The sequence below is a fragment of the Bos indicus x Bos taurus genome, chromosome 7 (genome assembly GCF_003369695.1).
Source record: "Bos indicus x Bos taurus breed Angus x Brahman F1 hybrid chromosome 7, Bos_hybrid_MaternalHap_v2.0, whole genome shotgun sequence".
Taxonomy (NCBI): domain Eukaryota; kingdom Metazoa; phylum Chordata; class Mammalia; order Artiodactyla; family Bovidae; genus Bos; species Bos indicus x Bos taurus.
The window spans coordinates 97,706,484-97,730,489 of NC_040082.1; the positions used below are offsets into that span (position 1 = coordinate 97,706,484).

Below are 24,006 nucleotides of genomic sequence, written 5' to 3' on the forward strand. Positions count from 1 at the left end.
GAGTGAAAGAAGGCACTGGGGCGTCACACCCTCAGGGTGCTGCTTTGGCCAGTGGAGCCTTTAGCGTCTTGTGGCCTCTATGTGACCGGAGTGCCCTATAGTGTGCCCCCCACCACCACCACCACCGGCGCATAAGTCTCAGATTTTCCCGCGGATGCTGTTTGCCTTGGAGGTAGAGTATTGCCTAGGATTCTAGGGTATTCCATCGACCTTCAGGGCTATGGTTTGCAAAGGACCTAGGTTGGCTAGGAGCTGAGGTTAATGGGGGCTCTGTTTTGTCCTATGGATTGAGACGTTAAATAAAGGAATTACCCTTACAGTGCTGGAGACGGGAGACCTCCAGCCTTGTTCAAGAGATATCAGTGTCCTCCTGTGAGCAGTGAGAACCTGACAGGTAGGGGAGAACTTCCTACCTTCCCCAGTCCCTACCAGTCCATCCGATGTGCTGACATTACCCTCACTCTTCTGAGAAAACCAAAGCCCAGATTCCTTAGATCAGCAGAGCTATCTTCTGAGTTGTCAGAGGGCAGAGATCACTGGTTAGCCTCTGGCAGCTGGCTTAAGGCATGAGTCTTGCGAAATAAGCAAATGAACTAACCAAAAGGCTCCAGACTGGGGCCCCACCCCAGACCTGACTGAGTGGGAAGGTGGAGCCCTTCCCTCTATTAGGACAAACAGCCCCCATGCACAGGAGAGAGGGGTCGCAGAGAACAGCCAGAATGCAAAACTTTATTAACGGGTTTCAACAAGAAAATGAGTGGGTACACCTAGAAACATGGATAGCGTCTCTCCTGGGAGCAGGCAGGGCAGGAAAAGGTGGGGGTCGGAGGTTAGGCCCAGGGGATTCCTCTCTCTGCTCCAGCAGCCGTGAGATCCCAGGGTCAGGGCCAGGTTCCCTCTGTCCAGCTGCAGACCCAGAGACTGCCTCGCCGAGGGAAGCCCAGCACCACAGCTGACGGCAGGAGGCTGAGCAGCCACAGGTGAGGCCTAGGGCAAGGTGGCTAGAGAGGCCCAGGACGTGACCCCTCTAGGCTGACATCACCAGGGGGGCGTCATGGGCTGAGGGTTCTGCAGATATGACATCACCACGGCAGAGATGGACAGCCTGAGATGGGAGAGAGGTGTCAGTCCAGGATGGAGAGGCGGGGGGGCTCCCACCCCTCCCCCAGGAGTCCCTCCCTCCCCAGACCCAGCCTCACATGAAGCTACTCATCATCTGCTTCGTATCCTCAGAGCTCCGGGAGTTGGCAAAGCTGATGAAGGAGCAGTAGACAGCGACCCAAGCACACCACTTCAGCTGGAAGAGGTGGGTGGACAGATGCGTTAGGTCAGTGAGAGGCACCCCAATGAGCCATTCTCCCACCGGTTCCAATCCCAGTTTCACCTGTTGCAGCTCCAGCCTTGATCCCCAGGAGTCCCTCAGTCTCAGCCTCCCAAAGCTAACCTCAGGTACCCAAGTTCTGGTCCTACTCCCTGAACTGCATCTCTGACCCCACCATGTCCCCTCAGGCCTAAGAAGCCTAGCCCTTGACATCCCCCATCACCCTAAGGACCTCAACAAGTTGCCTTAAAGCCTCAGACCAACATCCAATGTGCCCATCCTGACCCGGACCTCTGGCTTCACGACAGCTCTGGCTTTCTCCACTTAGCATCACCCGAGCCCTGCCCACCTTGAGCATGAGGCCGCACATGCTGAAGATCATGCCGAGCAGGTTCATGTAGTCTGGTGTCGGATCATCCAGGGCTGGGTTACACTCGCTCGGTGGGGGCTTGTACCTGCGGCAGGCTCAGGGTCAGGGGCACTCAACTTCTACCCCTAGGGTGGGCAGATGCTTCCCTGGGCCTCCAACCCACAATCTGAGACCCATCCCCATTGTTAAAAATAAAACCACAGGTCCAAAATGGAGTCATTTATGCTAGGCCACGCCACTAAACTGGGGCTTACTACCTAGCCTGAATGGAGCGTCAGCCTCCTCCAGAAATGTAGTCTCTGACATTGTAATCATCCTTTTTTCTGTTTATGACTTCCTTGCCCTACCTTTAAAAACCTTTCCGTTTCTATAGGCCTTTAAGGCTCCCCTCTACTTGTTAGACAAGATGTTGCCAGATTCATGAATCCTTCAATAAAGCCAATTAGACCTTTAGAATTTACTCAGGTGAATTTTGTTTTTCAAGAGATTTGGTAGCAGCAACAGGATCCAAAGTGAACCTCTGACATTCAGGGACAACAAGGAACACAAGGAGGGGTACCATGAATCCCCTTCTGAGTTCACGGTCTTTCTCGCTGGATCTGGAGGCCATGGGTAAGTTCCTCTCAGTTCTGAGCTCTGCTCTCTTTGTGTCATGCTCCCGACCTAACTGGCTTTCCAGCCAGTTCCCCATTTGTCTGGAATCACTAGTTCCATGTTGGGAGCTGCTGGTGGTTCTGACTACAGTTCCTCATTTGGCTGGAAACCCTAGGCCCTTGGTTCTGTTCCCAGATTCCTTGTTGGGATGTGCTGGCGGTTTGGTCTGCAGTTCCCCATTTGTTTGGAATCAGCCCACAGTCCCCATGTAGGATCTACTCCTGGTTCAAGCCTTTCTCCAGCCCCAGGTTCCACGTAGGCAGTCAGTGATGGTGTGCACAGGGCCTTTTTCTTGGCCAGGCCACAGTAACTGGTTATGGCTGCAGTGTTACAGTATTCATGTCTGTCTGTCTTCCTTTGTGTAGATAAAGGCCAGCCAAGAGAGATGGGAGCATCTCTGACCCCACCATGTCCTTTAATGAGTCTACCCATTGGCACACCTGCTTATTTTTATGACCAAGAACTGTAATCTCAGAAGCTGTAAATATCTACAAAAATGGCAAAGTATGACTAAAAACAACCTAGAATTACTATGGCTGTCATGGGGAAGGTTTCCCTGAGACAAGACTGCCCTTGAAAGTGAGGGTTTCAGGACTTCCCTGGCGGTCCAGTGGTTTAAGTCTCCAAGCTTCCACTGCAGGGGTCTCAGGTTCTATCCCTGGTTGGCGAACTAAGAGCCTGCATTCCATGGGGCATAGCCAAAAAAAAAAAAACTCCTCAACCAGACAAAGCTTGCAAAACAGCAACTGTACTTCCCTGATAGGGCAGTGGGTAAGAACCCACCCGTCAATGCAAAGAACACGGGTTCCATCTCTGGTCTGGGAAGATTCCACGTGCTGTGGAGCAACTAACCTGTGCACCACAACCTCTGAGCCCGAACTCTAGAGCCTACGAGCTGCAACTACCAAGCCTGTGTGCTGCAACTGCGGAAGCCCATATGCCTAGAGCCTGTGCTCCGCAACAAGGGAAGCCACTGCAATGAGAAGTCCGCATAGAGCAGCCCCTGCTCGCTGCAACTAGTGAAAGCCTGCACAAAGCAACGAAGACCCAACACAACCATAAATAAATAAAATTTTTAAAAAGCAACAGACCTTTTATAAACCGTTCCTAGAATCTTCCCTACCCCTACTGACTGGTCTGTTATTCAAACATGCAAAACAAAGAAAGGTGAATCCGACCGACTTTAAGACACTTGCTTGGAAGCCCTCCTCCTATGGTGCTTCGGTTCCATGTGATAGTCACCTAACCTGCTCTAGTGGCCCTGTTTGCTCACAGATTATCTCCTGAGATTAGTGGATTGATAAAAATACAGAAGAGAGGATAGGAGACCACCAGGCTGATGGAGCCAATGACCAGAGCTGAGCACTTTGAAATGACCTTAGAGTAAGACTACAAGCAAAAATTCTCCAAGTTGTTGGTCTTACAGTTACAACAGCTCCAAGACCAGAGAGCTAAAATAATGCCCTCCTAGGGGTCCGCCAACAAAACGCTGGCCCAAGGACCAATGTCTCAAATGTAATCAACTTGCCCCCATATCTGTCTCCTCAGTATTCCGAGGGATTCTCTGGTAAGCTGTTATCTGTAATCCCCTTAAACAGCCAAGGGGAAAATAAAATTACATCTAATGGGAAACCTTATCAAATTCTCGATGATACTTATTGTTGTTCAGTTCTGTGACTCTGTCAGACCTTCTCTCTGAATGCACCTGCCTCACACCGCTTGTTCCCTCTTCAGCAGGAATTCTCAAGATTGCAGGCCTTCCTTTGGTCCCTCACAGCCAAGCTATGTGCTGAGACTCTCACGTGTTTTCCTGAGATGTTGTTCAGTCACTAAGTCGTGTCTGACTCCTCGTGATCTCATGGACTACAGCATACCAGGCTCACCTGTCCTTCACTATCACCCAGTTTACTCAAATCCACGTCCATTGAGTGGGTGATGCTATCCAACCATCTCATCCTCTGCCACCCCCTTCTCCTTTTGCCTTCAATCTTTCCCAGCATCAGGGTCTTTTCCAATGAGCTGGCTCTTCGCATCAGGTGGCCAAAGGAATGGAGCTTCAGCAACAGTCCTTCCAATGAATATTCAGGGTTGATTTCCTTTAGGATTGACTGGTTTGATCTCCATGCAGTCTGGAGCTATGTTTTCACCCCATTCCCTTAGGATGACAACTCCCTCAGAGTGAAAAAGAGGTTTCCTAACTGGAAGAATCTAACAAAAGTTCAGAGAGAATTTCTACCTCAACCAGTACAAATGACTGGGGGACTTCTGACTGAAAAACATTCTTTTTTCACTATGTGACGTAGCCCCAGTCGATCTATTTAGGTAGAGCTCTCCTTTCTGAGTTAAAAGGGCTAAGACATTTTGTTTCCAATGGGGACTTCACCTTAAAATTTCCTGACCAACGTGAATCAGATCTTTTATGTTCTTACAATCTGTCCTTGACGGAGAGGAAGAATTCCAACAAAAGTCCCTGAATTTAATTGAGGTGTCTCAAAATCTCTGGGTACTTTCTTTCTTTCTTTTGGGCTGCACCAAATCTACACTGCTGCGCATGGGCTTTCTCTAGTTGCGGCAAGCTGGGACTACTCTAGTGTCGGTGGCTTCTCTTGTTGCAGACTGCAGGCTCTAGAGCTCCAGCTCGGTAGTTGCAGTGCACGGGTTTAGTTGCCCTGCGGCATTTGGGATCTTCCTGGACCAGGAATCGAAATCCTGGACCACCAGGGAAATCCTCTGTGCGTTATTTCTAATATTGACATTGCAAGAATAAAAAATACAGAGCTTATAAAGATTCAGAGACACATAACTAAACCTCCCCCTCAATTACATCAATATCCTCTGAAGCCTAAAGCCACACAAAGCCGCACACCCACAAGAGAAGACCTAATGTCCCAGGGCTAATTAGGCACGCCCTATAGAAGCCACCACAACATGCAGATCCTGCCAGTCTGGAAACCTAATGGGTGAGGATGGTGACTTGTCCATAACTTAAGAGCCTCCCCCCACTCCAGCCTCAGGGGAAAGTTTCTTTTGTTTTTTAATTTTTATAGGGAGTATAGTTGATTTACAATGCTGTGTTATTTCAGGTGTCCAGCAAAGTGAATCAGTTATACATGTTCATATAGCCACTCTTCTTTTGATTCTTTTCCCATATAGGTCTTTACAGAGCACTGAGTAGAATTTCCTGAGCTACACAGTAGGTCCTTCTTAGTTATCTATTTTATATATACCAGCGTGTATGTGTCAGTCCCAATCTCCTGATTTATCCCTTCCCTCAGGAGCTTCTGGTGGCTCAGCAGTAAAGAATTCACCTGCAAAGCAGGAGACACAGGTTCAATCCCTAGGTCAGGGAAGTCCCCTGGAGAAGGCAATGGCACCCCACTCCAGTACTCCTGCCTGGAAAATCCATGGACGGAGGAGCCTGGTAGGCTGCAGCCCATGGGGTCGCTAAGAGTCAGACATGACTGAGCAACTTCACTTTCACTTTTCACTTTAAAGCATTGGAGAAGGAAATGGCAACCCACTCCAGTGTTCTTGCCTAGAGAATCCCAGGGACAGTGGAGCCTGGTGGGCCGCCGTCTATGGGGTTGCACAGAGTCGGACATGATTGAAGCGACTTAGCAGCCAGTATGCTTGCCTGGGAAACCCCATGGACAGAGAAGTCTAGCAAGCTACAGTCCATGGGGTTACAAAGAGTTGGACCAGACTGAGCAACTAAACAACAAGCAGGACTCAAGGGTTATTAGCAAAGTTATTTCCCCCTTCCCAGTTGTCCCAAACCTGGAACACCATTTTGTCATAGATTCCAGCAGGCTCAAAACACTGTTGTGGATCTTTTTCAGCCTTTTGCAGTATCTCTATAGATTCCAACAGCTGATGTCCATCTGCCTTAACTTGGAACAATTAGCAGTAAGCCTGGACACTCGTGCCTCAAGGGTTCACTGAGGCCCCTTCAGATTTCTCCCAAGTGCTCCGTCAAGATGTAAGGACCCACCAGTCCCCAGGAAATGAGCTCTTTCACAACAGGTGGATGACTGCTTACTGTGCTCAGTAACCAAAGACACATCCATAAAAGATTCCATTTATCTGCTAAAAAGTGATGGAAGAACTTTTCATACTGTGGTATGGAGAAGTCATCCTAGCTAAGACATGACTGGGCTTAAACTTTATGCTCATTAGAACAGACAGTCTTGTGGCCTCTCAGACAGACATCTGCTTTAACCATTAGACCAAAAAAAAAAAATGTGCAGTTATCAGACTGTGCAGAATGTCCACTTTGAAGAGGGGATAAATGTTCTTTCACCTTATCCCCACAATACCAATGTACCAATTCCTTTGAATATGAGGTTCCCTTCCCTGACCTAAGGTCATGCTGTCTTGCTGTGTATGTGCTAATCTGTCTCTTGAAACCCTGAAGCAATGTACCCATTGTGTCTGATGTTTGTTCTTTGTTCGGACAAGACAGAACTGTGCTTCAGGCATCCAAATGGAGCCGGGTAGCCATGTTAATGCATCAGTGAGGACTTGAATTTTCTGAACTGTATCAAATTTAACCACACCACCAGCTATTCTTAAGACGGTATCTGCTAGCAGCTGCTAACTGCAACCTTATGGCCTCAACATCTTCAGACCCCAACGAATCCTTGCTTAACAAGCACCCGTATATCTTGCCGACTCTAATCATATTCCCCTTTTTTTTTTTGACCATACCTGCAGGCATGCAGAACTTCCCTGACCAGGGATAGAACCCATGCCCCTTGCAGTGGAAGCACAGTCTTAACCACTGGACCACCAGGGAAGTTCCAATTATAATTCTTGACAAACAAGTTCTGTAACTGCAGTTTTTGCCTGAATAAGCTTCTGCCATACTGTAGTCCGGCAAAACAATTCAAGTGCTTTTGAATCTATGTTTCCTGGGCCATAGGCCTCCGTTTGGCTCAGATAAAATTCTTATTATAGGTTGGTTATTATTTCAGTTGACAAGAGGAACATAAACTCTTCAAGGGAAAATTAACAATTATCTGTAGATAATGTTCATTACCTAGTGCTGAAGGAACCCAACAAGGATCAGGCTAATCCAAGAATTTCCTAGGCCTACAACTAAGTGACAGCTGTGTGGACTTCTAGACTTGATTGGCTACTGTAGACTATGGGCTCCTAATTTTTCCCTATTCATTTCCCCACCCAATGACCTTACTAAACTTCTAGTCCCTGAGCCCCTTTCTAGGGAAGATATACATAAGTAGGCTTTTCTGAAGAGTAAAAAAAGTGCTTTAAGAACCACCAGCCCTAGACCTACCTAATTATTCAAGACCTTTCACTTTATTTGTGCATGAAAGAAATAACCAAGCCCTGGGAATGCTCACACAAGAGCATAGCAATAAACACAGCCTCTTTCTTCTCACAGCATTTAACTGGATTCAGTTGCCAGTGCCTATACCAACTGTCTTGGGTTACAGCTGCAACTACAAAGTTAGTAGAAGCTTCAGTAGATCTAATCTGAAGTAACAGCATTTATTTATAGACTCCTCACGCTGTCCAAAATCTTCTTAACTCTTGGGACTTCTCTGGTGGTCCAGTACGACTCTGTGGGCCCACTGCAAGCAGCTTGGGTTCAATCCTTGTGGAAGGAACTAGATCCCACATGCCAAAACTAAAAGATCCTGTATGCTGCAACTAAGACTTGGAATAGCCAAATAAGTAAGTAAGTAAGTAAATAAATAAATAAATATATGCAGAGGGGGCATCTCCTGATCTCCCAAATGTATTAAAAAGGCAAACAAACAAAAAACCGGTCTTCTTAACTCTGAATTGACTCAACATGTCTCTGCCAGCATATTAACCTTCTATGAGATCCTTTTGCTTCCTCCACTTACGCAACATCTTAAATGTTGCAACACCTTTAACTTGCTACATCACTACCCCTACTGACAAAGATAAGCCCCTTAACTGTCAGGTAAGAACATCCTGATATAATCTTGTTTGCTGATGGGCCATACTCTAAAATGAAAATGAAGAAGGGACACCTTGTTCCCAAACTGATTATGCTATTACTAACCATTATGAATTACTTGAAAAGGAAACTTCCCATAAATGAAAGTGGCCCAAAAAGCCCTTACCAGATGGCTTGTTAATATTTTTACCAAGAATCAGTATGCCTTTAGGATTATCCATGATTTGGAGATGTTATGGAAACAAAGGGGTTTTCTGAAGTCCTCTCCAGCCCCCATCAAAAATGGGCAATAGGGACTTCCCTCATGATCCAGTGGTTAAGAATCCACCTGCCAATGCAGGGGACATGGGTTGGACCCCTGGTCCTGGAAGATCCCACATACTGTGGGGCAACTAAGCCCGTGCACCACAACTCTGAGCCCACGCTCTAGAGCCCATGCTCCGCAACAAGAGAAGCCACCACAGTAAGAACCTGAGCACAGCAACCAGAGAGCAGCCTCTGCTCACCGCAGTAGAGAAAGCCTGCGCGCAGCAAGAAGAGCCAGGGCAGCCAAAAATATAAATTAAAAAAAAAAAAGTTTTTTAAAGGCAACAAGTAAACTACTCTTACTTTCTGAAGGTAAGAAATTACCTGTCATTAAAATTGAGACTCACACTAAAAGGACTGAACCAGAGTTCAGGAAATGCCCTAGTTACATTTCATGCAAAGACAGCAGCAACAGAATCTATAAATATCATGGCATTGAGAATTCCCTGGCGGCCCAGTGGTTAAGACTCGGCACTTTCTCTGTGGTGACCTGGGTTCAATCCCTGGTTGGGGAACTAAGATCTGGTTTACAGAGCAGGAAAAATAAATAAATATTATGATACAGATGGATGAAGACCATTCTGCCTCAGCAAAACATGACCTCTCATTGCCAGACCCTGGCCATCTTGATGCCCTTGTAACATCAGTCTGTTCCTGAACAGAGAAATTAAGATGGGCAAACAATGGTTGTAAATTAGATAAACATTCAAGGCTATGGGAAACCCAAGATGGCCACGTGGTTCTTCCCAGCTCCCTGACAAATCTCATTTTTCAGTTTTTGCATTCCTTCACCCATCACAGTGCATTTTAAGATGACTCAAATGACGAATAGACATGGGTGGGGAGACAAAATCACAAAAGCAGTTTACCACCAATGTTTGACCTGTCAGGCCTGCAATCCTGGAAGAACCATCTGTGTTCCCAGAGGCCTCAGACCTCCCCACCCCGGACCTTCTGAGCACCTATTGCTGGACTTTATCTAACCACCACCCAGTATGGGTTATCAGTACGTTCTTGTTACTCTACACATGCTTTCCTAATGGGCTGAAGTCTTCCCTCGCCACAAGGCTAATGCCCTCACAATGGCAAGGAACCTGTTAGAAGATGTGGTTCCAACTTGGGGTCTACCTTCCATAGTCTTCAGGGACTGAGGCACCCACTTCACTGGGCAAATCGTACAAGCCTTAATGAAAACCTTGCAGACTCCTTGGAATTATCACTCTCCTTTTCACTTATCATCAGGCAAGGTAGAGAGAACTAATGGGATCCTCGAAAACCTCTAGACTGCCTAAACTACTGAACTCCCTTGGCCTAAGGTATTGCCTCTGGCCATGCCAACTGTTGCCAGTACCCTCTATGAAAACATACACTCACTCCACATGGAACAGTCACCAGTAGACCAATGTCCATTGCTCTACAACTTTCTGCTGATCCCTTGCTATCTAACGTTAATAGGACCAGCTACTATAAGTCTTTCACGTCTTATGCTATCATTAACAGGTTTAAGAAGCCCTCCCAGATCCCAACTCAAAGGATCCTGTTGGTCACAGACTGGAGCCTGCTGACTGGGTATTCTGAAAACATCATCAGAGGAAAACAGCCCTCAAGCCCCATGGGAAGGGACCTTACCAAGTGCTCCTGACCACTGACAAAGATGCAAAATGAGAAGGCACTGAGCCGTGGGTACACATCCCACAGCTAAGGAAAGCTCCGTCAGACATCCAGTCCTAAACAGACGCTGGAGACCTCTGAATCAAACTGATGAGGAAGAGAATAGCTGGCGTCAAGGTGGACTGCTTCTGTCCCAGACACCAGATCAAGACCATATGTTAACTAGAATGAAACCCTTCTTCTTTTTCTTTTTTTTACTATGGTTTTCACCTGGAAAGATGATGTTCTTACCCTTATCTCCCAGCCATTGCTGAGGAAAGTAAGCTTTCAGACCGCTGGATTTGTCATTAAATATTCCAATCTGGGGGCTTCCCTGGTAGCTCAGTGGTAAAGAATCTGCCTGCCAACGCAGGGCACACAGGTCCAATCCCTGATCCAGGAAGATCTCCACATGCCGCAGAGCAGCTAAGCCCATGGACCACAATTAATGAGCCTGGGCTCTAGAGTCCAGGAACCCCAACTACTGAAGTCCGCATGCCTAGAGCCTGTGCTCCGCAACAGGAAAAAATCACTGCAATGAAAAGCCCTTGCACTGCAACCAAGAGGAGCCCCAACTTGCGGCAACTAGAGAAAAGCCCACACAGCAACAAAGACCCCCCAGCACAGCCAAAAATAAATAAATAAATAAAATTCCAATCTGAGACTTCCCTGGCAGTCCAGTGGTTAAGACTCTGTACTACCAATGCAAGGAACAGTGGGTTTGATCCCTGACCAGGGAACTAAGATCTCGCATACCACATTGCACAGTCAAAAACAAAAACAAAAAATTCCAATCTATTCATGATGCTAGAGACCTCCTGGTCCTCCTTGTGACCAGCTTTTCCTTCTATTCTCAAGGTCACAGGAAACTACAACCAAACCCCCTGAAAGTTTCTTATGCAATTCAACTTTCACAGCCAGAACAACCTATACCTTGTTTTTCCCTTTCTCCCATCATAACCGTACATACTCAATTAGACACAATTAACTGGTAAATCTCACTGCACTTGCACCCCACATTCTCATGATAATCTAGATCAGATCTGCCCCCACTCACTAAGAGACCTCACCAACTGCACCTATCTTGGCAAGGTGTTTGGAGCAACACTTCATATTTCAGGCTGGGAGAATCTATTCCCAAATGTGCTGAAAACCTGACTGACATCTGGCTTGAATGGTAACTGCAGTAATCCCTGTGAATGAATCCATTAACAGTACCCCCCTAATGGAAATGGTCTGTGCCCCGATAGGGTCTGTCTTTGTCCATAATGGTTATCATTCTCCTTTAGCCTCTGAATGCCTAGACAGCCAGTGCACAGAGGGCAATGCCTCTTAGGTTACTAAACTGGGCTCCTAACTTTCCACAAGGGAACTAAGACACCTCATTGGTCAAGTCCCCTGGATTTACATCATGAAGTTAAAAAGAATGATAAGGATTTCATGACTCAGGATTCGTGTCCTTTGGCAAGGCCATCAGCCCAAGAAAGATCCTTAGATTTCTCTGGCCAGTTGTTCTTTTATAACAGAACAGCCCTTAATTAGGGGCTTACCTGGTAGCTCAGGCAGTAAAGAATTTGCCTGCAACGCAAGAGACCCAGTTCAATTCCTGGGTCAGGAAGATCCCCTGGAGAAGAGAATGGCAACCCATTCCAGTATTCTTGCCTCGAGAATTCCATGGACAGACCATGGGGTCGCAAAGAGTCAGGCACGACTGAGCGACTAACACACAGTCTTTGTTTATCTTTTAGCTGAGCAAGGAGTGTCTATGCTGTGGTCAACACCACCTGCTACACTGGATTACTCCTCCTGGGGAAGCTGAAACTCAACTACATAAGGTCACTGAGCAAGCCAGCTGGCGTAAGAAGGTAACTCCTTCAAGGGGAATTTTTTTTTCTTTTTTTTTTCTAAACCAGGGATTAAACCCTTGCTCACTGCACTGGCAGCACCAAGTCCTAACCAGCGCCCCACCAGGGAAGTTCCAGTGGGAACTCTCTTTCATGTATTTGATTTTGCCTGATTTTAATCCTGGAGAGCATGGCTCCAAAGTGCACTCCAAACATTGCTAATTATCCTGCTTATTATAATCATAATAATCTCCTTAATGCACTGAATTAGGCAGCATATTAAAAAGCAGAGACATTACTTTGCCAACAGAGGTCTGGCAAAGTAATGGTTTGCTGCTGCTGCTGCTGCTAAGTCACTTCAGTCGTGTCGGACTCTGTGCGATCCCATAGATGGAAGCCCACCAGGCTCCCCCGTCCCTGGGATTCTCTAGGCAAGAACACTGGACTTCTAGTCAAATACATCGTTTTTCCAGTAGTCATGTATGGATGTGAGAGTTGGACCATAAAGAAAGCTGAGGGCCAAAGAACTGATGCTTTTGAACTCCGGTGTTGGAGAAGATTCTTGAGAGCCCCTTGGACTGCAAGGAGATCCAACCAGTCCATCCTAAGGGAAATCAGTCCTGAATATTCATTGGAAGGACTGATGCTAAAGCTGAAACTCCAATATTTTGGCCACCTGATGCAGAGAACTGACTCATTGAACAAGACCCTGATGGTGAGAAAGATTGAAGGCAGGAGGAGAAGGGGACGACAGAGGATGAGATAGTTGGATGGCATCACCAACTGGATGGACATGAGTTTGAGCAAGCTCTGGGAGTTGGTGATGGACAGGGAAGCCTGGTGTGTTGCAATCCATGAGCTCACAAAGAGGTGGACACGACTGAGCAACTAAACTGAATGCACTGTATTCTCTCAAAAGCTTTAAATGCATAATCACAGCCACTAATCATCAAGCAAAAGATCTCCCTATGACTAGAACATCCGAAAAATAACAAGAGAATAACCAACTCAGAGACTGTGAACCTGAAGCCAGCAAGGACCTGTGACTATCACAGGGGTTAACTATGAATAGTCTGCAAAAGAACCAAACTGAGAGAACCTCAGAGTAGCAGCTGAGAGTGGCGCTCATGCCTTAAGTTTTGATCACGTCTCTCAGTTAGACAGACTCTGACTGGGAGCGGGGAGGAGGGAAGAGAGAGACGATTTGTTAAAAAGAATACCACAGATCCAAAAATCTGTACTTGGCCAAGCTACCAAATCGGGGCTTAATATCTAACCTAATAGAAGCTTCAACTTCCTCCAGAAATGCAGTCTTAATCGGTCAGTCACGAATTTTCTGGTCAGCACCAGTGAGGCAGTCTGTCACATGGGCTCTCTCCCCTCTCCATCCTTCAAAAGGAAAATGAGGTAACCCCCACCTAATAAGACCCTTTTCTCCCCAAAAGGAAACTAATATAATCTGAAATCATCCTGTTTATGACTTCCTTGTCCTGCCTTTAAATAACACTTTCCTTTCTATAGCTCTTTAGCGCTCCCCTCTACTTGCTAGATGGGATGTTGTCCAATTTATGATCATTTGGTAAAGCCAATTATATCGTTTAAATTTACAGCTGAACTTTTTTCTTTTTTTAACACCATGACAACTAGGAGCCTCACCTCAGCACTTTGTTGGGCCTCCGTGGGTCCGACATATTGTTCGCGGACATAGCGAGTCAGAAGTCGCGCCTCTTCCGCTGCGGGAATCGCAGCTTCCGGCAACTTCCGGCAGCTTCCGGCAGCTTCCGGCAGCTTCCAGCTTGGAAACACAGGATAGTTTTTAGAGTAACACTCTCAGCCCTCGCGCTTCCGTTCCTATCGACGGTTACCGGAACTCCCCCCAGCCAGGGGACAGAGAATTCGGAGAAGCCAAAAATGCTCCTAGAAGACCGGAAGTGGGGAAGGAAACTAGGAAGCTGGAGACAAGTTTCAGTGTTTCCAACACTATTTCCAAAGAGCCTAAATGTAGAACCCGGAAGTGAGAAGTAGGAAGTAGACTATGGAGGACAATAATAAGGTTACACCCTCCCAGGGCAAGGAATGCTTCCGTGCCGGCGCGGGTAAGGTGGCGAGGAAGGGGAAGCCGAGGGATGGCTTTCCCTGAGCCAAAACCGCGGGGCCCCGAGCTGCCGCAGAAACGGTTGAAGACGTTGGACTGCGGGCAGGGGGCGGTTCGAGCTGTGCGATTTAATGGTGAGCGCCTTGATCTTTCCGAGTCCTCCTCCCGCCTCCTAAGGTCGACGGCCCAGTAACCCCCCCTGGTATTCCCCAGTGGATGGCAATTACTGTCTGACTTGCGGCAGCGACAAGACCCTGAAGCTGTGGAACCCGCTGCGGGGGACGTTACTGCGGACGTACAGCGGCCACGGCTACGAGGTGCTGGATGCGGCTGGGTGAGCCGGGGGGCCAAGGCGGGATCGGGGCGCTGAGGCCAGGAACAGAAGTAGATGCTAAATATTCTGTGCTCTGCCTTCTAGCTCCTTTGATAACAGCAGTCTTTGCTCTGGAGGTGGGGACAAGGCGGTGGTGCTGTGGGATGTGGCGTCAGGGCAAGTCGTGCGGAAATTCCGGGGCCACGCGGGGGTGAGTGCAAGCAAGAAGGGGTCTCATTAAAGCAAATCTGATTAGCATGTGGGTGGTAACAGGGATCCGCTCCGCCCCCCCCCCCCCCACGCAATTACAGCGCAAGGATCCTTCCCCATGGCCCCCACTTCATCAAGCCCCATCCTTGCAGTTCCCCCCAACTCTTTGATCTCCCTTACCCTTAACCTTTTTCCCTTGCTTTAACTTGCACTGGGAACCCTGCTTTTGTCCTCATCCTCTAAGCGGCAGTTCCTGTTTCACAGAAGGTGAACACAGTGCAGTTTAATGAAGAGGCCACAGTTATCCTGTCTGGTGAGTCCAGGGCCTTGGCAGGTGGGCCCAGGAGACTGCCTCCGCCCTCTAAACCTGATCCACCTTCATGCTGGCCTTACAGGCTCTATCGATTCCACCATCCGCTGCTGGGACTGTCGCTCTCGGAAACCTGAGCCAGTACAGACACTGGACGAAGCCAGAGATGGTATATCCAGCGTGAAGGTGTCAGACCATGAGGTCCTCGCAGGGTGAGTGGGACCAGGACCTTGTCGCTCGCCAGGTGCCACCGAGGTTCACAGTTGTCTCTGTATTTAGATTAAAAAATCTACTCTCCTCATTGTGCTCATAAGGCCCTGCATGGTCTGGTCTCTGTTGTGCTCTCAGCTTTTATGTGGTTGTTGTTCAGACACTAAGTCGTGTCCAGCTCTTTTTGACCCCATGCACTGTAGCACTCCAGGCTTCCCTGTCCTTCACTATCTTCTGGAGTTTGCTCAAACTCGTGTCCATTGAGTCAGTGATGCCATCCAACTATCTCATTCTCTGTCGCACCCTTCTCTTGCCCTCAATCTTTCCCAGCATCAGTGTCTTTTCCAATGAGTCAGCTCTTGGCATCAGGTGGCCAAAGGATTGCAGCTAATTTCTGTTAAATATACCACACATGCTTCCACTCTGGGACCGACATGCAATTGCCCTTTCTCCACCTGGACTGTTCTATACTACTTGGAGTGTATCTGAGCACCTCCTACAGGTCCCATTTTTAGTCAGCATACAGCAGTGAACAAGATAGAAAAACAAGGAAAACCCCTGCCTACATAGATTTGACAGTCTAGCTGCAGGAGACAATTAAAAAAAAAAATTCCCATGCAGGGCTGCCCAAGTGTTCCCACAACCTGAGGGAGTGCTGATCCCACCACTGGGGGTGTTTGGACTGCTTGGCCTGTCAGCCCACCCAGTTCCCACACATCCCCCCCTTGAACTGAACATGGTTGGCTCCTTTCTCAGCCTCAAGCCTCAATTCCAGTGTCACCTCCTGGGAGCTGATGCCCCTCAGTCCACGAGGTTCCACTTTGGCAGCAAGTGCTCCTGGCTTGGTAGCAGCTGTGTTCCAAGTCTCTGTACAGGGTCTGGCCCAGAGAGGGAGCTCAGTGGAAAGCAGAAACAGATGGAATGGGACTTGATTGGCCCTTGGGTCTGTGTCTTAAAGCCATTGCCTCAGAATTCCACTTTTTTTTTTTTATATTTATTTTTAATTTACTTATTTGGCTGCATCGGGTCTTAGTTGCAGCATGTTGGATGTAGTTCTCTGACCAGGGATTGAACCCAGGCCCCCTGCATGGAGAACTCAGAGTCTTAGCCACTGGACCACCTAGGAAGACCCAGAATTCCACTCTTGAGTTCACGTCAGTGTGTTTTCCGTGGCCGATCCTAAGCATGACGTGGCAGTGAAGGGTACTGGGAAGGATAGGTGCTAGCCTTGCCCTCGGGCCCCTGGCCAGGTGAAGAGGATACAGGGACACCAAAGCTGGCACCCTGGACCTACAGGCCCCTGCAAGTGCTTCAGCTGCAGCCGCCCTGTCTTGCAGTTCCGTAGATGGCCGGGTGAGGCGCTATGACCTGAGGATGGGGCAGCTCTTCTCAGACTACGTGGGCAGTGAGTGTGGCTGGTGCTGGGGGGCAGGCAGGGAAGGTGGGGACAGCCCAGGGGACCCAGCCTGACATGCCTGCCCTCCCCTGCCCCCAGGCCCCATCACCTGCATCTGCTTCAGCCGGGATGGCCAGTGCACCCTGGTGTCCAGCCTAGACTCTACCTTGCGGCTTCTGGACAAGGACACAGGGGAGCTGCTGGGCGAGTGAGTCCTCAGGAGCGTGGGGCCCCTCCCCCACCCCCAGTGAAGCCCGCCCCTAACACCCGCTCTGACTCCACTCACCCCCAGGTACACGGGCCATAAGAACAAGGAGTATAAGCTGGACTGCTGCCTGAGCGAGCGCGATACACATGTGGTCAGCTGTTCTGAGGACGGGAAGGTGTTCTTCTGGGACCTGGTGGAAGTGAGCCTCCCCACCCCCACTCCACGCTGGGGTGCCTGCCTTGTCCTTACCTGAGTCACTCTCAGGCCTGAAGGGGGGGTGGTGTTCTGTTAGAACTGGGGGCTAGAAGGAATGAGAGAATGAAGAAAGAAGGGCAGTCCTGGCAAAGAGCACAGCACATGCCAAAGCTTGGAGGTGTGGCGCCCATGTATCGGTCAGGAAATGGAAGTGCTGTGGATGGCAGTGGTGGCAGCAGGATCCAGGTCAGGTGGGGCCACTGGGACTGACCCTCGGGGAGGGAGGGTGGTGATGGCATCTCACCCCAGGTGAGATGGGGCTGTAGTTGTTCAGGAAATCGGAGCCACGTCTGAGCATCCCTGTGATTTCCCCCCGTGAGCCCTGTGAGCTCTGTCCTGATGTGTCTCAGCCTGGTGGGGACGTCAGAATGGGAACTGACCAGCTAGACTTCATGGGGTCAGGGCTGGGGCTTGGCTACAGAAGCCCCTTAGAGGATGAAGGAACTGGAGGGCCCTGGAGAGTTGAGGAGCCAGCTCTCCCTTTGAGAACTCAGAAGGCACCAAGGTTTTGCCTACGTCTCGAGGGTCCAGTAGACTGGCAGTCATCCTGCAAGGGAGGGCACGTGAAAGGACATTTTGCAGGTGGAGAGAAGAACCCAATATGTTGAGACTTGACTGCAGGGTAATAAAAGGAGGGAGCATTGAGGCTCTCAGGTGGGCTGGTGGAGCCCAGATGGCAATCTTTGGGCACAGTCTAAAGGCAGAGCCAAGAGGATTTACTGACAAAAGGACTTGAGATGTACGAGGAAGATCCAAGGTGTCTGACCTGAGCACCTGGAAGGACAACTGACTGATGGGCTCAGTTTGGGACTGATTAAGTTTGCAATGTCTGGGAAGCAATTAGAAGCATTATAATGGAAACCAGGGGAGAGGCGGCCAGGAGGAGGGAGACACACTGATGACCACTGCCCACCCCTCGCTCCACAGGGTGCCCTGGCGCTGGCCCTGCCTGTAGGTCCTGGTGTGGTGCAATCGCTGACCTACCACCCCACAGAGCCCTGCCTGCTGACTGCCATGGGGGGCAGCATCCAGTGCTGGCGGGAGGAGACCTACGAGGCTGAAGGTGCCCCAGGCTGAAGCCAGGGGACCCACTGCCAAGGACAGAGACACAGCCTAAGGAGGACCGCTGAGATCATTTATTCTAGACATGCTGCTGACCAAGAAGTGGGGAGGGGCTGGGTCTGCAAACTAATAAATAGAGGAGGGGGGTGAGGCCTCCCTGGGGCTGCACCGTCCAGTGTTCAGTCCTCATTCTTCTCGGGCGTGAAGGCATCTACCTTCTGGGCAAAGGTTTCAGCCACAAGCAGCGGGAAGACCAAGGAGGCATCAGCATAGACCTATGGAGGGAACCCAGGTGAGCCAGAGGATCCACAGCTGCAGCCTAGGAGACCCTGTGCTCCAGCTGGCTGGCCGACCCTCACCTTGACAGGCTGTGCATCCATCCGGATCTTGCCCCATGAGACAGCTTCATCTGGCCGGGCGCCTGAGTCAGAGCCATCAAACTCCTGGGCAGTGTTGATGTAGACGGCATAGTCAGCGCCATTCCGCTGTGGGAGGGACAGGATGGGCTGGTCAGCCAGACAGACTCCAGGGCAGGACACTAGCTAAAGGCACAGGGATGTGTCCCACATAAAGGAAGCCCTTGGTGGCCTTCACTCCAAGGGAAGGGCTCCATGTCAATAACTGGGCCAAGTGGGAGTGTCATGGGATGCTGGGCAGTGGGCGGCTTTGCTCCAGACTCACCTAGGTAGCAAGAGCCCACCCACATCTGCCACCAACTCTAGAGAAGACTTCCACACCTCTTCCCCCTCTCTATGGTCCCCACCCCAGTCCCACTGTTTGTTCCCCACACAGCAGCCAGAAGGTGCCTATGAGCACCTGAGTGGCCCTCAAGGCCTCGCACTTTGTGGCTGTCACCTCTGGCCTCACCTCCTCTCACTCTCCCCTTCACTGGCCTCCAAGATGTGCCTACATCAGGCACCTCAGAACCTTTGCACTGGCCAGTCCTGCCAGAAACTCATCTCACGCCCACTCCTTAAGTTAACCACATGGTTCATGGGAGCAGCCCCTGAAAAACCTCTGCTCACAGGTCACACTTCCCAGGAAGTGTTCCCTTTTCTGAATAGCATGCCTTTCTCCTGCCCTCTCATCGTCATCCCTGATTCTTCTTTGTAACCAATACTGCCACCTGATGTACATGTCACCTTGTCACTGGTTTGCTGTTCATCTCCCTACTAGAACATCAGTTCCAGGAGGGCAGGTATCTTGGCTTGTCTAGTCCACAACTGTTTCCCAGCACATGGCATGGGCCTAGTACACAGGCCTGTCTGCACAGCAGGCACGAGTACCACCCCCCACTAGGGGCCACACAGTCTGCATCCCTGCTCACCATGAGGTTGGCATTGGCGATGTGGTGCTTGACCATGCCACCACCCAGGATGATCATCCCCGTACGCTTGGCGAAGATGGCCTGTGTGTTGATGAGCTTGAGGTCTGGGGGAGAGGGCTGAGTCAGGCCACCGCAGGCCCAGGCAGCCCTCCTCCCTTGCTCCTCTGCAGCCCCAACATCTTACCCTCAACAATGTCCAGGACCAGACCTGGGTTCTTATAGGAGTGGAAGAAGATCATGTCACCCAGCGAGCCATCTGTGAGTGCCGGGCTCAACACAGGAATATGGTTCTAGGAAAGAGCAAGACAGGAGGGGGGCCGGATCTAAGCCCTGTAGGTGCAGCCTGCAGGTGTTTCCTCTCTGCCTGATTCTGGGCAGGGAGCTTAACTTCACTTGGGCCTGGCACATGAAGAATGGTAGTTCTTGTTTTTCTGATTGCTGGACCCCAGAGCCTCTGAGGAGCATGGGGCCTTCCAAGAGTCCCCATGGGAGCTGCTAAGTATTGCCCAACTGCTTCCCAGCAGTCTAGGAGTAGAGCCAGAATGCCAGATCCACAGTCAATAGCTGTGGGACCTCAGACAAACTGCCTAACTTCTCTGTTTCTGAGGCTCCTTATGTAGGAGCAGGGATGAGGAGACTAGTACCAACTACCCAGGTGGCTGTGAAAATGAAACAACACATGCCAAAGCCTGGCATTTTTGCCCCCGCCGGTCCCTCACCTTCTGGGCCCAGTAATACACGGACTCTGGGTTGTTTATCTCCTTGCCAAGCCGGGCGATCATCTTGGAAGGTGTCCACTTCACACCCTAGGAGGAGACATTGGCTTCAGGCAGCAGCGCCTCCCCTGACGCACCCTCCCCCAGCCCCAGGTTGCTCCAGCCTCACCTCTGTGTTCTGCTCCAGCACCATCTGGTCCAGAATGGGCATCAACCAGTCCTCAAACTTGCAGTAATTGTCATTGGGCACCAGCAAGTTTCCAATCCTGGGGACAGAAGGTGGATGGGCATCAGGGCCCAGGACCCTCAGCCTGCCTCCCTTACTCAGCACCGCTCAGCCCCCACCCACCCACCTGTTGATCCCGTTCTCACGTAGCTCCTTCCCCCTGAGGCTGAACTCGCCCAGGTATGTGGGCGCCAAGCACTTGATGAAATCCTCCTCCACACCCCCAGCTGTGGTCACCAAGACGTCCACCTGCAGCCACAAGGCAGTGAAGTTATCCCAAGCAGAACTCCTAACTCCCAACTCTCATCCATTGACCCCTGTGGGGAGCTCTGCTGCAAAACAAAACTGACCCATATCTTCCTGTCTCACTTAAATGACCAGTAACCTTATTGCCCATTAAGACCCAGAGAGCCCAAGGCCACACCCCCACCAGGTCCCACCATGTTGTGCTGCACGAGGTAACGGATAGTCTCACGGATGCCTGAACTGATGAGGTTGGATGTGTAGCCCAGAAAAATGGTGCAGCCGGTGAGTGGGCGTCGGCTCTGGGTCAAGTCTGCATGTTGGTCTTCATCCTCGGATAGCGGCTCGAGTTTCTTCTCTATCTAGGTAAGGGCAGAGGTGAATTAACCTCTGGCCCCAAATTCCACCCCAAGGACCCGCGGCAGGTTTTGGTGTCAGACTCCCCGCCCAGGCTCTGACCACTCAGGGACAGAGAAACACTTCTACCTGGTACAGGGGAAGGAACACCCCTGTGTAGGCTCCGCCCTGTTCACAGCCCAAGTCTCAGGTCACATGCTTAGGCTTTGCCCCTTTTCAGGAATCCGAGAGCATCACTTTTTCAGGCCCGACCCCTCTCCCCACCGGGAAAAGCAAACCCAAGCTCAGGTCCGGGCGGGTGTAAGGGTCCACCTCCAATTCCTGGCTCAAATGCACTCTCTAGCCCAGGCTCCGCCCCTCCCATAATACTTTCACCTGTTACCTATAACGCCCGCTCCCCGCCCCCGCCCCGCCCCAGAATCAGTCCCAACCACTCCCCAGCACAAAACTCCCGGGCCCCATACTCTCTCCCACTATTGGACGAAGAACACACCTCCCAGAGAAGTCCCGCCCCCAGCCACCGCAGGGTGCTACTGGAGGCCACGCCCCCTCAACCCAGGAAGCCTCACCCAGGCCTCACCATGGCGTTGACTTGCTGTACCGCGCGCCCGAAGTTGGTGGCTTGGAAACCAGTGGTGCTGAAAGCCTCTAGCAGTGCGCGATAGTCCACGCCACGGTTGAAGTCGTAGCCCCGCACCTGCGCGGTCTCGAACGGCAGTGCCGAACTGTGCTTCAGCACGGCGGCCAGTGCCGCCGCGGGCACCTCCCTCTCCTGGGGACCCTCCATTGTCCTGCAGCTGCACTCTCAAGTCAGAGCCGCCCCAGGCCAGCCCTCTGGCAGCCTCGAACTGCTCTAGGCCCCGGCACGCACTTCAGTAGGAGATTCAAGGCCTGGGGAAAACCTGGGGAGGGCCGGAAGATGTTTAATCACATGACCCGCTGCGCCCGGAATCAAGGGTGCGGCCATCTTGTCTTGTACAGTCCGTAATACGGAAGCCGCGAGGAGCCATTATTTATATTCCGTATGTTCCCAGCCGCCGATGAATGATTTTTACTTTTACTGCCGCCTGCTGGAAACCCACCGCGTTGCGTGGAGCGTACCGGTTCGTGTCTACCCTCTCAGAGAGAGAATGGTTTCTCAGACGTTGCCGTTAGACGGAATTCGAATCACCAGGAGGTATCAGACAGTTTCTGCCTCGGAGAGTCTCTCGTCAAATTGGAACAGTGATCGCTGTTCGTGTCTTGCAAGTCTCCTGAGCCTTCATATGCAGCATAACCCCTGGTCTTCTGTCTCTGGCAGCTGAGCTGCCATATCCTCTTTGAAGTCTTCCTTGACTTCCTCTGGGTCAGGGATCTCCTGTGGGACCCAGGGCTGATATCTCTTTCCCTCTAGCGAGCCTGTGAGATGCTAGAGGGTAGGGGTCTATGATCTTATGGGTCCTCTTAACCATGCATAGGGTTTAGTCCAGTGAGACCCCTGTAATCACTCACTCTACAATTTATGGAGTCTGCACTATATACTGTGTGCTTCCCTGGTGGCTCAGTGGTAAAGAATTCATCTGCCAATGCAGGAGACACGGGTTTGACACCTGGGTCGGAAAGATGCCACATGCCTCCGAGCAACTAAGCCCATGTGCCACAATATTGAGCCTGGGAGCCACAACTACTGAAACCCACGTGCCCTAGAGCCCATGCTTTGCAAGAAGCCACCAAAATGAGAAGCCTCCACACCACAATGAAGAGTACCCAGAGACCGGGTAGCAATGAGGTAGAAATATTCCAGCACTGCCAAAAATAATAAATAATTTTTTAAAGAAAAACCCTCTTATTGTGGCTTCCCAGTAAGAGTAATACTCGGGCTCTTCCCTGTGGCCTAAGAAGGCACTGACTTGCCTACCCTCATCCCCTACCACTTGGCCGCACTCACTTTTCTCCAGCTCCACTAACCTGACTGTTCTAGAGCCCAATAAGCTCTTTGCTGACCAAGGGGCAATGCACTTGCTGCTCTCTCTGCCTGGAACACCTGCTTCCCCAGCTCCTCCTCCTCTGGGCCTCAATCCAAATGTCACCTCCTCCAAGAGGCCTGCCCTGACCACCTGCTCTTGCTTTTACCTTGCTTTTGTTTTTCACAGTGCAGGATATATTCTGTTTGCTGCTGTTCATCCCTCCCTGCCATCCAGCTCTGTGAAGGCAGGATCATGTCTGGTTTCACTGCTATTCTTTTCAGTCTGTGCAGTGCTGGGCACACATTGGGATCTCAGCAAAAATGGATGAAACACACACAAAGACGTCAAGGTGATCCATGAAGAATGAAGGAGGGATTGAAAAGGATTCAGAGAGGACAGTAGGTGCCAGACCAGGCAGGGCCCTGTGGGCTGTAGTAAGGAGGGTGGGTTTTATTCTCAGGGGCTGAGAAACCATAGGAGAGTTTTTAAAATGAAAAACTGATTTATTTTCTCCAATTTATAAAACTGTGGTAGAATACACATAACATGAAATTAACATTGTAACCTTTTTTTTTTTTTTTTTTTAAGAAAGAAAGCTCTGTAGTCTGTCTCTTCTTTAAAAGATACTTATTTGACTGCACTGGGTCTTGCTTGCAACATGTTGTATCTATAGTCATGGCAGGAGGGATCTAGTTCCCTGGGATTGAACCCAGGCCCCCTGCATTGGGAATGTGGAGTCTTAGCCACTGGACCACAGGGAAGTCCCCCACTGTAACCATGTTTAAGTCCACAGTTCAGAAGCATTAAGTACCTTTACATTGTTATACAACCATCACCTCCTTCATCTCAAGAACTCTTTCATCTTCCCAAACTGAAACTTTGTACCCATTAAACACAACTCCCCATCCCCCTTTTTCCTCAGCAACTGGCATTCTGCTTTCTGGGATTTGACTACTCCTACCTCACATAAGGGGAATCATGTATTAGCTGTCATTTTGTGACTGGCTTATCTCACTTAGCAGAATGTCCTCAAGTTT

The 24,006-nt window shown here is 50.1% G+C and overlaps 3 protein-coding genes across 3 annotated transcripts; 1 reads left to right on the forward strand and 2 right to left on the reverse strand.

Annotated features, from left to right (window-relative positions):
• Window positions 1-708: 708 nt before the first annotated feature.
• WDR83OS (WD repeat domain 83 opposite strand) lies at window positions 709-13,859 on the reverse strand. The gene is made up of 4 exons (XM_027547863.1): window positions 13,752-13,859; window positions 1,671-1,776; window positions 1,200-1,297; window positions 709-1,105 (listed from the first exon to the last, which is right to left on the reverse strand). Exons 1-4 carry the CDS (start codon window positions 13,799-13,801, stop codon window positions 1,039-1,041), a joined length of 321 nt encoding a protein of 106 aa, XP_027403664.1. The 5' UTR covers window positions 13,802-13,859; the 3' UTR covers window positions 709-1,038.
• Window positions 13,860-14,008: 149 nt separating this feature from the next.
• Window positions 14,009-18,327, forward strand: WDR83 (WD repeat domain 83). Its single transcript, XM_027547862.1, has 9 exons — window positions 14,009-14,324; window positions 14,404-14,524; window positions 14,609-14,714; window positions 14,978-15,026; window positions 15,109-15,235; window positions 16,571-16,638; window positions 16,729-16,837; window positions 16,922-17,036; window positions 18,020-18,327. The coding sequence occupies exons 1-9, from the start codon at window positions 14,222-14,224 to the stop codon at window positions 18,167-18,169; spliced, it is 948 nt and encodes a 315-aa protein (XP_027403663.1). The 5' UTR covers window positions 14,009-14,221; the 3' UTR covers window positions 18,170-18,327.
• On the reverse strand, window positions 18,214-22,143 carry DHPS (deoxyhypusine synthase). The gene is made up of 9 exons (XM_027547861.1): window positions 21,604-22,143; window positions 20,864-21,028; window positions 20,551-20,672; window positions 20,367-20,463; window positions 20,201-20,287; window positions 19,666-19,771; window positions 19,482-19,585; window positions 18,514-18,639; window positions 18,214-18,429 (listed from the first exon to the last, which is right to left on the reverse strand). The coding sequence occupies exons 1-9, from the start codon at window positions 21,808-21,810 to the stop codon at window positions 18,334-18,336; spliced, it is 1,110 nt and encodes a 369-aa protein (XP_027403662.1). The 5' UTR covers window positions 21,811-22,143; the 3' UTR covers window positions 18,214-18,333.
• Window positions 22,144-24,006: the final 1,863 nt, after the last annotated feature.

Bases quoted from the DNA above. Each gene is read 5' to 3' on its own strand.
- WDR83OS (XM_027547863.1), bottom strand. From the start codon at position 13,801: ATGTCCGCGAACAATATGTCGGACCCACGGAGGCCCAACAAAGTGCTG. The intron at 1,777-13,751 runs GTGAGGCTCCTA...AGCCTGCCGCAG, and splicing joins AGGCCCAACAAAGTGCTGAG to GTACAAGCCCCCACCGAGCG. The intron at 1,106-1,199 runs GTGAGGCTGGGT...CTCCCATCTCAG, and splicing joins CAGATGATGAGTAGCTTCAT to GCTGTCCATCTCTGCCGTGG.
- WDR83 (XM_027547862.1), top strand. From the start codon at position 14,222: ATGGCTTTCCCTGAGCCAAAACCGCGGGGCCCCGAGCTGCCGCAGAAA. The intron at 14,715-14,977 runs GTGAGTGCAAGC...CCTGTTTCACAG, and splicing joins AATTCCGGGGCCACGCGGGG to AAGGTGAACACAGTGCAGTT. The intron at 15,236-16,570 runs GTGAGTGGGACC...CCTGTCTTGCAG, and splicing joins GACCATGAGGTCCTCGCAGG to TTCCGTAGATGGCCGGGTGA.
- DHPS (XM_027547861.1), bottom strand. From the start codon at position 21,810: ATGGAGGGTCCCCAGGAGAGGGAGGTGCCCGCGGCGGCACTGGCCGCC. The intron at 21,029-21,603 runs GTGAGGCCTGGG...GCCCTTACCTAG, and splicing joins TACAGCAAGTCAACGCCATG to ATAGAGAAGAAACTCGAGCC. The intron at 20,464-20,550 runs GTGGGTGGGTGG...TTCTGTCCCCAG, and splicing joins CGTGAGAACGGGATCAACAG to GATTGGAAACTTGCTGGTGC.